At 45.0% G+C, this 12,724-nt stretch overlaps 1 protein-coding gene across 4 annotated transcripts in view; it reads right to left on the bottom strand.

The window, feature by feature from the left end:
• SVOPL (SVOP like) overlaps positions 1-12,430 on the bottom strand; it is a 28,399-nt gene extending 15,969 nt beyond the window's left edge. The window contains exons 1-9 of one of the 4 annotated variants that reach the window (XM_083401520.1): positions 12,153-12,430; positions 11,083-11,144; positions 9,571-9,710; positions 8,205-8,296; positions 6,060-6,158; positions 3,794-3,865; positions 2,732-2,856; positions 1,070-1,133; positions 278-403 (exon numbers count right to left, since the gene is read on the bottom strand). In XM_083401520.1, coding sequence (XP_083257646.1) covers positions 278-403; positions 1,070-1,133; positions 2,732-2,856; positions 3,794-3,865; positions 6,060-6,158; positions 8,205-8,296; positions 9,571-9,649 — 657 coding nt within the window. In that variant the 5' untranslated portion in view covers positions 9,650-9,710; positions 11,083-11,144; positions 12,153-12,430. Of the gene's footprint in view, positions 1-277; positions 404-1,069; positions 1,134-2,731; positions 2,857-3,793; positions 3,866-6,059; positions 6,159-6,696; positions 6,760-8,204; positions 8,297-9,570; positions 9,711-11,082; positions 11,145-12,152 lie in introns of those variants that run through there. The other 3 variants (XM_083401521.1, XM_083401522.1, XM_083401523.1) reach the window with 3 other exon arrangements.
• Positions 12,431-12,724: the final 294 nt, after the last annotated feature.

Below are 12,724 nucleotides of genomic sequence, written 5' to 3'. Positions count from 1 at the left end.
ACTTTTTCCATCCACGTGAGCCATCCTAGGGCAGGTGCACATGGGGACGAGCGTGGACCACACTTAATTAATCAGAAGACGTCCTGGGAAATGTGCTGCTATGATGATGGAAATTGCCGCTATCTATATCCACAATTGCCAGAGCAGATAGGTTTGTCTGACTGGACACGGCCAAAGACTGATCAGATCAGCAAGCATGTTCAGGCATTTTACATGACTTAGCCCACAGCAGAATGTAACTGTGTATACTAGTAACTTGGTTGTAAGTCTTCCAAACCTTAAATGCTAGCAGGAGAACAATGCCCGGCAGAGAGGCGATTCGTATTAGCCACCGCCACCCAATGGTTGGGTTAACCACTGACGCCAGTCCAATAATTAATAAGGAGCCTGCCAACCAAAACACCTGTCAAATGGGGGGGAAACAGAGGTTAAAACACAAGGTGATGGGATTTTCTTCTCATTATTTGTTTTAGCAGCCGTTCCTCTCCACACAGTCACATCAGCATTCATGATTTCCTTCAAGCTGCTGTTGCCACATAAAATATTATTAAGCAAAGAGATTTAGTTATGCGCTCTGGCTTCCGACTGGGAAACTGTCAATACGGATTTTGATAAAGTAAGCAATGTACTCATCAACTTGGCCCTGGAAGGTTGAATGTCAGCTGCCAGACTTTCTCAGAATGTGATATATGGAGCATCCAATTTATTGGAGAATAAATTTATTCCCTGGATAAAGGTGCACACATTTCATGATGCAAAGGGTAGCAACACAGATAGACGATGGAGATATTTCACAGACAGAAGTAGGAAATTGTGCAATTCTGGGGCATTTGGAAGCCTTATAGAAAACACAGAAAATCCTGAGGTGATTTTTTTCATATTGAGTCTTTCAAATTTGAGCTGGTGCGCATGTTCAAAAACCGGCCTCCTGTGACACACCTGAAGAAAACCATAGATGCAAATATACCTGCAGTCACCCAGACAGCACAGCTGTGAGCCAGACTGAGCCAAAACAAACTTGCAGCAATTTCCACATTTTGTTTTTCAGTGAGCATAACTTCTAGCTTACCTGCGATAATGGTAACATATAGCCTCGGTATTTTGTTGGCAGAAATTCCGTTTTTATTATAAGCCTGAGGAAGAAGAAGAGGAAGAAGAAAGCAAAAAAATAAAAATGTATAGAGAGACAAAGAAATATATAAGCCATATACAAGTTTATTTGCATAGTTCCAGCTGGCCCAAGTTGTGATTCTGTGACTGGCAGTGCTTGTTCCTGCATTCTGCTCACTTGGTACACAATAGCTAGATATGTATAGGATATAGCCAGCATCACTCCAGGCGTTCTTGGGCAGCTGACTTGGCCTGCTGCTGATGTCTGCTCCCTGGACCCTCACCCACTTAAAAAATATATATTGACCCAGCACTCCGAGCAGTGCCTGGTAGCTCAACCTAGCCCTCCTTTCAATTTACCCCCAACCTAATATCTTACTGCATCTACAGTGCCCCTATCAGTCTGGGGCGTTGTGCGAATTTAAAGATGGCTAGACCCACTCAAGGGACACGGGTGGCGCTGTGGGTTAAACCACAGAGCCTAGGACTTGTTGATCAGAAGGTCAGCGGTTCGAATACCCGTGACGGGGTGAGCTCCCGTTGCTCGGTCCCTGGCTCCTGCCAACCTAGCAGTCTGAAAGCACATCAAAGTGCAAGTAGATAAATAGGTACCGCTCCGGCGGAAAGGTAAACGGCGTTTCCGTGTGCTGCTCTGGTTCGCCAGAAGCGGCTTAGTCATGCTGGCCACATGACCTGGAAGCTGTACACCGGCTCCCTTGGCCAATAAAGTGAGATGAGCGCCGCAACCCCAGAGTCGGCCATGACTGGACCTAATGGTCAGGGGTACCTTTACCTTTACCTTAGACCCACTCAAGCCCTGTCGTTAGAGCTTCCAGTATAGCCAGAAAGTCCATCACGGCCAGGAATGGACCTCGGGGTCTCAAATTTCAGTGGCACCCTGTGCAACGCCAAAATTTGGTGCCCCCACCTCTTGCATTCCATTCGACATCATAGCTGCAGCATCCCTGATGCCCTGCATCCAATGTAACCAAACCAGAGGTGCTCCCCTAAATCCATCTCTGTTACAGTACACCAGAGGACACTTTGCTCAGGGCAAACCTGTATATGAATTACCGAATGCACCAAAAATTCACAGAGAGATGATATGGGGGAAGAGCCATAGCTCAGTGGTAGAGATCTGCCTTGCATGCAGAAGGTTCCCCATTCTATCCCACGCATCTCTGAAACCCTGGAGAGCTGCTGCCAGTCAGTGTAGGCAATACTAACCCTAACCCTATCACTTGTCCTGTGTCCAGAAGGCATGGGTCTGCATGGTTTTCCCTTTGCCCCGCTCCTTTCCCAAGAAAAACCCGCTCTTCAGTTTAAATCGGAACAAATGGCAATCCACAGAAAACCCAATTGCCATTGCTCCGATTGAGCACTAAAGAGCAGTTTTCCCTGGGAGAAAGCAGCAGGATGAGAGGAAGTGTGTATGTAGCTTGTGCCTCACTGCAACCTGAGTTTCCCAGAGCAGCTGCAGAACCAGAAGCACCTCCCTAACCGCAAAACTGAGTGATCAGCAAGTGCGTATTGATATGGATTATCTGTCTTCTTGATGTGGCATTCTCAGCTGTCATCTGCTGATGCTCCTACTCCCGTGCTGTTTGCAACACAACATTACCCTTGAGCATGGCCAGAGACTCCGCATCCCACCATGGTCCGGAGGAAGACGAACCAGATGTAAGAAGGGGAAAACGATGTCAGCAAGGAGAAATAGGCTCCCCAAATGAAAGAGATGAACAAAATCTGAAAGGGCAGACAGAGAAAGGAGGTCAGCTGACACCCAAGCAAAACTCAACACTGGCCATTGAGACAGTATTGAACTGTGCTGATTTAATGTTGCCTAGGGCCACCCATCCATTGTTCAACATTTTCAGTTGTACAATAGCAATGGCGCTATTTAGAAAACATCAGAAGGCAGCCCTGGGTAGGGAAGGCTTGGGCATCCCAGTCAGATGAGCTCAGTACAAATAATAAAATTATTAACTATTATTTATTATTATTTATTTATTATTATTATTATTATTATTATTATTATTATGATGATGATGATGTGTGGAAAGAACTGATCATACCTGCAGCAAATTATGTGGGTGCTGTATTTCCTTATACTATTCCCTCACTACGAGAAGTGAGGTTGCAGGGAACCAGGCAGAGGGCCTTCTCAGTGGTGGCGCCCACCCTGTGAAACACCCTCCCACCAGATGTCAAGAAAATAAACAACTATCTGACTTTTAGAAGACATCTGAAGGCAGCCCTGTTTAGGGAAGTTTTTAATGTTTGATGTTTTATCATGTTTTTAATATTCTGTTGGGAGCCGCCCAGAGTGGCTGGGGAGGCCTAGCCAGATGAGTGGGGATAAGTAATAGATTTACTACTACTACTACTACTACTACTACTACTACTATATCACATGCTTTGGCTGCAGAAGGCCCGAGGTTCAATCCCTGGGATCCTCAGTTATAGTGATCCTAGACAGCATAGCATGAAAAGATCTTGGTCTGATATGGTGTAAAAAAGGATTGCAAAATAAATAATTTACTTCCTATGTTGGTTGGGAGAAACGTATCCTGCTACATCCCTACATGTCAGGCTGCTGTTAAAAACACAGAAGCAATAAAAGGTAGTGGCAACTTTGCCTAGCTTTAAATTGGGGACCCAACCAAGACAGAGCATCACTTACTTTCCAGCGGCCGTATCGATCAGCTAGAACTCCAAAGATGACACTGGATATCATATAGCCAAAAAACACCATCTGAAGAGATTGGAAATAAATGAATCTTGGTAAACTATTGGGCATTCAAACCAAAGGGAGAGTGCCATCTAGGATGGGTTTTCTGTCTCAAGCATATTGTTAGAAATCTTAACTCTGAACTTATACAGTTGTAGCTTGGATCCCGAACGCCCTGGAACTCGGACGTTTTGGCTCCCAAATGCCGCAAACCCAGAAGTGAGTGTTCCGGTTTGCGAACATTCTTTTGGAACCCGAATGTCCACGAGGCTTCCATGGCTTCCAATTGGCTGCAGGAGCTTCCTGCAGCCGATCAGAAGCTGTGATTTGGTTTTCGAACGTTTTGGAAGTTGAATGGACTTCCAGAACGGATTCCGTTCGACTTCCAAGGTACGACTGTATTTGCAAGTACTTCAGTGTTATGACTGCTGGTTTTTAATGCTGTTCCTGTTCTTCTTTTCTTTAATGATGCATTCTTTACTTTAACACTCTCTATCCACCCAGCGGGTGGCGCTGTGGGTAAAAGCCTCAGCGCCTAGGACTTGCCGATCGAAAGGTTGGCGGTTCGAATCCCCACAGCGGGGTGCGCTCCCGTCGTTCGGTCCCAGCGCCTGCCAACCTAGCAGTTCGAAAGCACCTCCGGGTGCAAGTAGATAAATCCCTATTACTTACTAGCGGGAAGGTAAACAGCGTTCTGTGTGCTGCGCTGGCTCGCCAGATGCAGCTTGTCACGCTGGCCATGTGACCCGGAAGTGTCTTCAGACAGCGCTGGCCCCCGGCCTCTTGAGTGAGATGGGCGCACAACCCTAGAGTCTGTCAAGACTGGCCCATACGGGCAGGGGTACCTTTACCTTACTTTATCCACCCAGCATCTGCCATCTAACCAGCTTGTTCTTTTCGCATGTCTTGAGTTCATCTTAGATGCCCTTTCAGTCCCAGTTTTGCAACCCTAATCTATTTCTAAGAACCTCCTGAATATTGCATCCAACCAACCAAACCACCCCCTTCTCTTTCCTCCAGAACTCCTCTCAGCTTCAAATTCATCTGTCTTAATTGTAAATGTATCAATTCAGCCTTTGCCTGTAATTTACTAACATCATGTCTGCGTAGGTGTTGTTCAATAGCAATCTCTCAACCAGTTATTGCATCCTAATCAATCACTTCCTTAATTTTCTCCCTGCTTCCTCTCGTGTCTGAACCTCTTTCTGAGCCTCTTGAACTTTTTATCATCGCTTTTAATTGCTTCTGATACTTCATTAATTTCTCCATTAGTCTTGAATCGCTTTCATGAAATAGCTCCTTAATGCTCTCCTCTCCTTGCTTAGATTTCTCAGCTTCTCTAGCTTATTTTCTCTTAAAATTCTTTTTCCTCTCTCCAGTCTTCATAGTTTTTCATTCATTAGAGAAAATGTCATTTATATCCTCCATTGCCACCTGTATATTCTCATACTCTCCTGTATCCAACTTTTAATCTTCTTTCTGTGGCATTCTAAGAAAGTCAGATTTCCCCTTTGTATTCATATCCATATAATTAAACTTCCCAGCAAATCCTTTCATATTCTACTAAACCATAATGCACATACTGAACACTCATTTAATCAGTTAATCAAATTTCCAATCACATAATCACTTAATCAATTTTCCAATTAGTATATGTAAATTGTCCAGTGTACTGCATAACCAAAAGAATTAATTGTGACTACAATTCCTTTTGTAAAACGTTATCGTGAAGGTTTATCAGCATTTTAGCGCTATTTTCTCCTAATACAAACATTTCTGCAAACAATTTTCCCTAATACAATGCACTTTGTATTAGGGAAAAACTGTGTGCAAAATGTTCTGTAGTAGGGAAAATTGTTTGCAGAAATGTTACACACACACACACACACACTATAACTGCTATATGCATTTTTCTACGCATTACTTGCTTCGAGAACTAAATTGCAATATTTGGAGAAGTGCAAAGGATAACTGCATTTCAGTTTGCATACTGTGAACCGAAATATTTTTTTCTCTCCCTCCCTAGAGCATAATGTGAGAATTGGACCAGAAAGGATGTTATTATTGACATATCAAAATACACAGGGAGGAAACAACACAAACTTTCCTACCTAGATGGTTAAAAATACAATGACTATTCAGTGGAGGGAAATGCTTTTTCTACAGCTTCTTTCCCCACCTTTATCAGCCTAGAAGAAAAGTTAGAAACTCTACTCACTGTTGTCACTAAAGCCACTTGCCAGTTTCCAAGTTGCCACTCGCAGCGGATGACAGGACCCACCACAGCAATCAACATTATCTCCATGGCCTCAGCCACCTTCAGGGATAAGCACATGCAGTTACCGTATTTTTTTCGTGTATAAGACGCCCCCATTTATAAGAAGCCCCCTATTTTGGGGGACTCAAATTTAAGAATTTAAGAGATGGCTCAGAGTTGTTGAGCATTTTTTGGAGGGGGGTTGCCAAAAATCGCTCACCCGCACGCAGCGCAAAACCCGCCTCTCGTCTGTCCCCTCGCCGGCAGAAGCAGCCAATCACCAGGCCAATTGCCGCAGTGTCAGCCAATCAGCACCAGGCCTTGACGCAGCAACCAATAACACGCCCAATAGCCACTGACAGCCGCAAAAGCAACCAATCAAACGTTCACCCATGTATAAGACAGCCTGCACTTTTTAGCATAATTTTTAAATAAAAAAACATCGTCTTATACACGGGAAAGTACGGTACATAGGCAAACCTTCCACCATTTCACGGACAATAAAAACAAGGGCTTGCTTATCACCCCCCAAGTTCTCATAATGCCATGGGCCAAAAGTCAGCTTCACTTGAAGGAGTAGAAGGCAAAGTGACTCCACCTGCTACTGATCAGCCTTCTTGCTCCTGATGAGAACCAGCTGGCTCCAGCTGTCTTCAGCAGGGTTTCCAGCCTCAGTCAGTTGCTGGAAACAAGATTTGTCCTTCCTGACCAGACCTTGCTGCTTCTTGCTTCTCGTGACCTTGGACCCTTAGCTTTCTTGACTACTGGATCATCTGACTACGTGAGCTGAGATCCTCCTGACCTTAGAACTGGACTGAATCTTGTATACGGACTCTGCCTTCAGGCAAGTAAACCCCTGAGCCTCAGCTGGTTGGCTGACTTCTCCCTCCACTGAGCTCTGCCCTGGCTGGCAGCACAGGACCCTGACACACACTAAGACGCTCTGCCTGAGACCATCCCCTATCACAGCCTTCCCAAAGCTGGTGCCCTTCATTTCTTGTTGGACTCCAACTTTCATCAGTCTCAAGGAGCATGGCCAATGGTCAGGGATGATGGGAGTTGCAGTCCGACAACATCTGAGAGAAGGCAGCAGGTTGGAGAACACTGCAATTGTCACATGGCATGGAGGGCTATACTTGGCTTCTGTAGGTTGGGTTAATTGACTCTGCAACTGTTTGTTTTCCTGTAATTCAAAAGTTAGGTTTGTTTGTTCTTTTAGATATATGTTGATCAGATGAGATCTAGTGGGGTGGGGGGAAACAAATGATCTGTGCTGATCTAGCCACTGAAAAGAAACCTCAGTGTGTAAATTGTGGGGATTTGCAGCCAAAATCTAAAAATGCATGTTTGCTAAATAAGGATATGAAGGGGTTAAGACTCAGAGTTCCTGATTACTAGAGAAGGCACTGTGTGAGGTCACTTCCCTTGAATTCTGGGGGGAAGGCAAAAGGGTTTAATCCTTTCTACTTCCCCTTGTCTCAAAACTCAGCCCCTTTCCCACCATGATTCTGAGGCAGACGGAAATCTCTCTGGTCTCCACTCAAGTAGAGACTCCATTTTTGAACTCGACTATGTATTTTATAATCTAGGAGTAGAATTTGTCTGCATTGTTTCTGTTTCTGCTGGAATCCTCAGGCTGGATAATTTGCAATAAAGCTGCATAGCCTAGTCCCAAAGTTTCCACTTTAATGCTAGGCACAGGGCCTTCTCAGTAGTGGCACCCTCCCATGGAACACCCGCCCTTCAGATGTCAAGGAGATAAAGGCCTGCACAACTTTTAGAAGACATGCAAGGCAGCCCTGTATCAGGAAGTTAATGTTTCATTATGTTTTTTTAATATGCTGTAAGAGACCCAGAGTGGATGAGGCAGCACAGTCAGATGGGCAGGGTATAAATAAAATGATGATGATGATGTTGATGATGATGCAAGGGATGGCATTTTGAACTTGGCTAACTAATTGTTTTAAGTTTAAATGTTCTGCTCACACACGAGTAATGTTCTTAAAGGCAAGTGGTCAAAAACCACCTCTCAAATCTGTATGCTTTGTAAAACTGTTCTTTCTAAACGTTACACATGGATGAATATTTTCAGAATCAGAAACTTACACCGGTGCTGCCCATGATCAAAAAGAGTGCAATGTGAAACCTCCCAAAGCCAATCGTTTCTACAGCTTCTTCCACCGTAAACGTTTTCTGCTCTAAAACATTAAGAAAGATAGGCAGTGTTAGTAGTGGTAATGCCACTGTTGAAGGCTTACGGAACACCCAAGCCAAAAGGGTAAACAAGAACTTTATTGTCTCTTTCCAGCAAGAACGGAACAGCAACAGGAAATTCCTGGCTCCACCCCAGTACAGCTGAGTCTAGTGCCACCTAGTGATTAATCTATATAATGACACTATCCACGCAGAGTCTGCAGCCTTACAAAAGAGAACTGGCTTGCTATCAAGCTGCTGTGTGAAACGATCAGGAAAGCTCGGGGAGTTTTCAAGAGCACAAAATGTTCTGCTAGCTTAAATGGAATTAGATCTTTTAACTGCCAGAAGCTTTGAAGATTAGGGAGGAGGAGAAATCAGCAGAATCGCCCTGGGGGCAGAAAATAGGGCTGAAATGAATTTGGAAAGGGGGAAGGATCCTGAGGCAAATTCTAACTCAATTTGCTTGCAAAATTTGAAATGTGTATTTCCCCACAACTGGTTCTCTCTCTCTCTCCACCCACCACCTCACTTCTCATTTATGGACACTTTTATCTAGGCATGCTTGAGCAATTTAGCCTTTGCAAATTGTTTGATGAAATGACCAGATTTGTACTTCTTGGATTAATGTGCAAGCCAAGATTCAGCTGTCTACTGGATTTTGCTCCTTTCTCAAAGTTGCAATGCTGGTATTGATAACTTAAATACATCAAAACACATATTTACATATACATTTTGGGAGGATCTTTAAATATACATTTATTTATTTTTTTACAGAAATGGAACAAAAGTATGTGTTAAACATGGGGGAAATGGCCCAGAACAGAAAGAAACAGATCTACCAATTCCTATTTTTGAATTTAGTAATTTTAAGTACTGAATTTGGCCAGTTGGTTGATAACATTATTCCCTTTGTCTTATTTGTGCAAAATGTCGTTTCAGATTTAGAATGAAGTATGGACAACTCCACACTACAGAGGCAAGAATAAACGTAGGGAAACTCAGACCACCAGAGGAGTGACTGGAGCTACCAGTGGACCTGAGAATCAGACATGCTTTAGTCAACAACATCCTTCCTCAATGGTTCCTTCCAGATGTTTCAGACTACCACTTCCACCAACCCCAGCAGAACTTGGCACACATCTTTGGGAAACAATAGAAACACAACTCTAGAAGGTCCTCAGCTGCGGTTGTCTATCAAAACTTGGATGGAAGGTTAGTCAAGAACTCCAGGCCTATTGTGGGTAGAGAAAGAAAAGAATGCCCAGAAGTAGATTACCTATCTTTGGCTCCTGTTTCTGAGTTCCCATTTCCTCCAGGGCAATGTCGCCCGTTCCTTCTTTCTCCTTGTCATCCATCTTCAAATTAGATTAGTATATTGAGGTTTTGGCTGGATAATGTATCGGTTTCCCTTTGCGGCTAAAAGGGAGAAGAGGATGATGGTAAACCAACATTTCACAAACTGAATTTGTGGCATTAGTGCTGTAAATGTTCATAGACTGCTGATATTTATTGAATATTAAGTGCATTAAGGTCCCAAGATTCAGCACAGGTTAGCTCATGAAGAGATGTATACTTAGATATAAGGCATATGTTGGGGGGAAAGGATGTCCCCCCCCCCCCTTGGTCCTTGGCAGTTAGTTTATGTCCCAGGTTAATCTCTTTAGTATACCCCAGGCATAGGGAGATGTGGCAAGATTTGTGTCTTGGCAGTCACTAATCATATAACAAGTATCTGTATTATTATTAGTAGTAGTAAAGGTAAAGGTAAAGGTACCTCTGCCCGTACGGGCCAGTCGTGTCCGACTCTGGGGTTGCGTGCCCATCTCGCTTAAGAGGCCGGGGGCCAGCGCTGTCCGAAGACACTTCCGGGTCACGTGGCCAGCATGACAAGCTGCATCTGGCGAGCCAGCACAGCACACGGAAACGCCGCTTACCTTCCCGCTAGTAAGCGGTCCCTATTTATCTACTTGCACCCGGGGGTACTTTTGAACTGCTAGGTTGGCAGGCGCTGGGACTGAGCAACAGGAGCGCACCCCGCCGTGGGGATTCGAACCGCCGACCTGACGATCGGCAAGTCCTAGGCACTGAGGTTTTACCCACAGCGCCACCCGCGTCCCCATTATTAGTAGTAGTATTTATTAAATTTGTATATGTATCTGTATAAGCACACTTGATCTCTGAGCAGTGTGAGATTCCAGGCGTTTACCCACGGTTCGGTTTCCTCAGAATGTGCAACTGCGGAGACTGTGGTGTCATTAGGATATATGGTTTATTTACACATATATACATCCTGAGCCTACAGTTAGAGGGGTGCACAGCATTAACATCCCAAAAGGGTCTTGCTTTCCCCATAGCCGCAGCTTTCGACCCCAGCAGAAATCAGGCATGGTTCTGACTCTCGGCTGCCCAGCCTGCAGCCTGCTTCTATCTTCTAGCTCACAAACCTCAACTCCGTCTTTTGTCTTTTTAATAGACAGTTGAGGGAGAGAGAAGGCCCGACCCATTTGCTTTCTGGCACAGAGCCACTTCCTTTTTTTAACCTTAGTGACCCAAACTTAGAGGGTCATGGCCTGGCTGTTCCAGCAACTGAATCCACTCTGGAATTAGAAGGGACTCGGCCATACTGCCTTCCGTTTCACAAAACCCACGACGACAACAACAACAATCCTATTGCAAAGAGCAAGACCCCTTTCTGTGGCTACTGCAGCTGTGCATGACACAAGGCAAGGCGGGCACAGTTTCTTCATCCTTGCCTCTAGTGATAGGAATAAAAGAAATCTCCTCTTACCCTGGTTGCAGGGATGAGCAGCTATAGATCCTTGACCCCTTCAGACTGGTGCGAGGGGTGTTCTGGAACATGCCATTTATAAAAGAATAGTACATTAGTAGTGCATTTATACTGGACAGTCCACACATAATTCTGCTTTATTAGTTGTTCTGTGATGCTTCCCCAGCATGACCGCCATCTGGATTGGGTACTCTTTTGCAAAAAACATCTAATGCATTAAGCACAGTTTAAAAATCCAAATGAAGTCATCATCTCCCCTCCCTCCTTCTGCCTTGGGCAAGAACAATAGCAAGTTTGTTTTAACTCCATGCATGTTGGTATAATTTGAAAACCTCGCAGTAACTGAAGAGACAGAAAAATCACAGCAGGAAAGTGGGAGTGCGGCAATGTTCAGCAGAGGTTTTATTATTTAGGATGCAATCCTGCACCCAGTTTCCAGGGCTCATAGAACTCAATGTGATTTAAAAGGTAAAGGTGCCCCTGCCCGTACGGGCCAGTCTTGACAGACTCTAGGGTTGTGCGCCCATCTCACTCAAGAGGCCGGGGGCCAGCGCTGTCCGAAGACACTTCCGGGTCACGTGGCCAGCGTGACATCGCTGCTCTGGCGAGCCAGAGCCGCACATGGAAACGCCGTTTACCTTCCCGCTAGTAAGCGGTCCCTATTTATCCACTTGCACCCGGGAGTGCTTTCGAACTGCTGGGTTGGCAGGCGCTGGGACCGAACAACGGGAGCGCACCCCGCCGCGGGGATTCGAGTAAATATGCACAGGATTGCTAATGGCCATTCAATGCTTAGTTTGTTACATTTCCAAAAAAGGAACAGAGGGAGATCTTCATGGTTTGTTCATCCTGTTTAACTTTCTCGCAGCAGCCTTGAGAGGTAGGCTGGGCAGGCAGATAGCATGTCTGGCTCAAACTTCACAGCTGAGTGTTGCTTTGAATCCTGCTCTTTCCAGCATGCTAACCAGTCTGCCCCATGAGTTTATTAGTTAATACTAAGTCCTCATTTGTTAATTGAACAACTGTTCAACCACCTGACTCGTTCTGCTTCCGCAGTAAAAGTTTCTTACCTTTGAATTACCAAATGGAGAAGTTTTGTTCCCCCCTTCTTTTCAAATACACACCTTTTCGTGGGTTGATTGCGCTTGCTGCAGCTTTGTGGCGGCTTTCTTCATAGCCTGAAGTACTCCGTGCTTTAAAATCTCTGCCTCTTGTCTTGTGGGAGATTTCAGGTTTAAGATTTTTCAGAGCAATTATTTCCTTGCCTTTTTTGAGAGAGAGCGAGAGCAGGTGACTGCTACACCTGCGGCATCTGAACGAGGGTATAATCATAGGCTACGTTTATCAGTTCAAGGAAACACACTTCTAATGGGGATGAAGAGGCTGGATTTCCGTGAGTCACCATCACCAGCCACCCCACCTCCCATCACCACCTCTTGAAAAGGGCAGCGCTCACTGTTGTTGACCGAAGGAAACCAGAGACGGGACTACAGTACAATTGCAAAAGTACAAACTCCTTAGCCATCCAAATTTCCTGTTCGTGCAGCTGCTCTGGGCAGCCTGCTAAAGAAAACTGGTGGGTTAGTCCTGGTGAACTGTCGAGAAGGCCAAGCCAGCCTTAGCCTAGGGCACCAATGGGCAA

The sequence above is a fragment of the Podarcis tiliguerta genome, assembly GCF_965153285.1.
Source record: "Podarcis tiliguerta genome assembly, chromosome: 10".
NCBI classification, from domain to species: Eukaryota; Metazoa; Chordata; class Lepidosauria; order Squamata; family Lacertidae; genus Podarcis; species Podarcis tiliguerta.
Note: the sequence above shows the minus strand (reverse complement) of the source record. Positions and strands in the feature narration are given on the sequence as shown.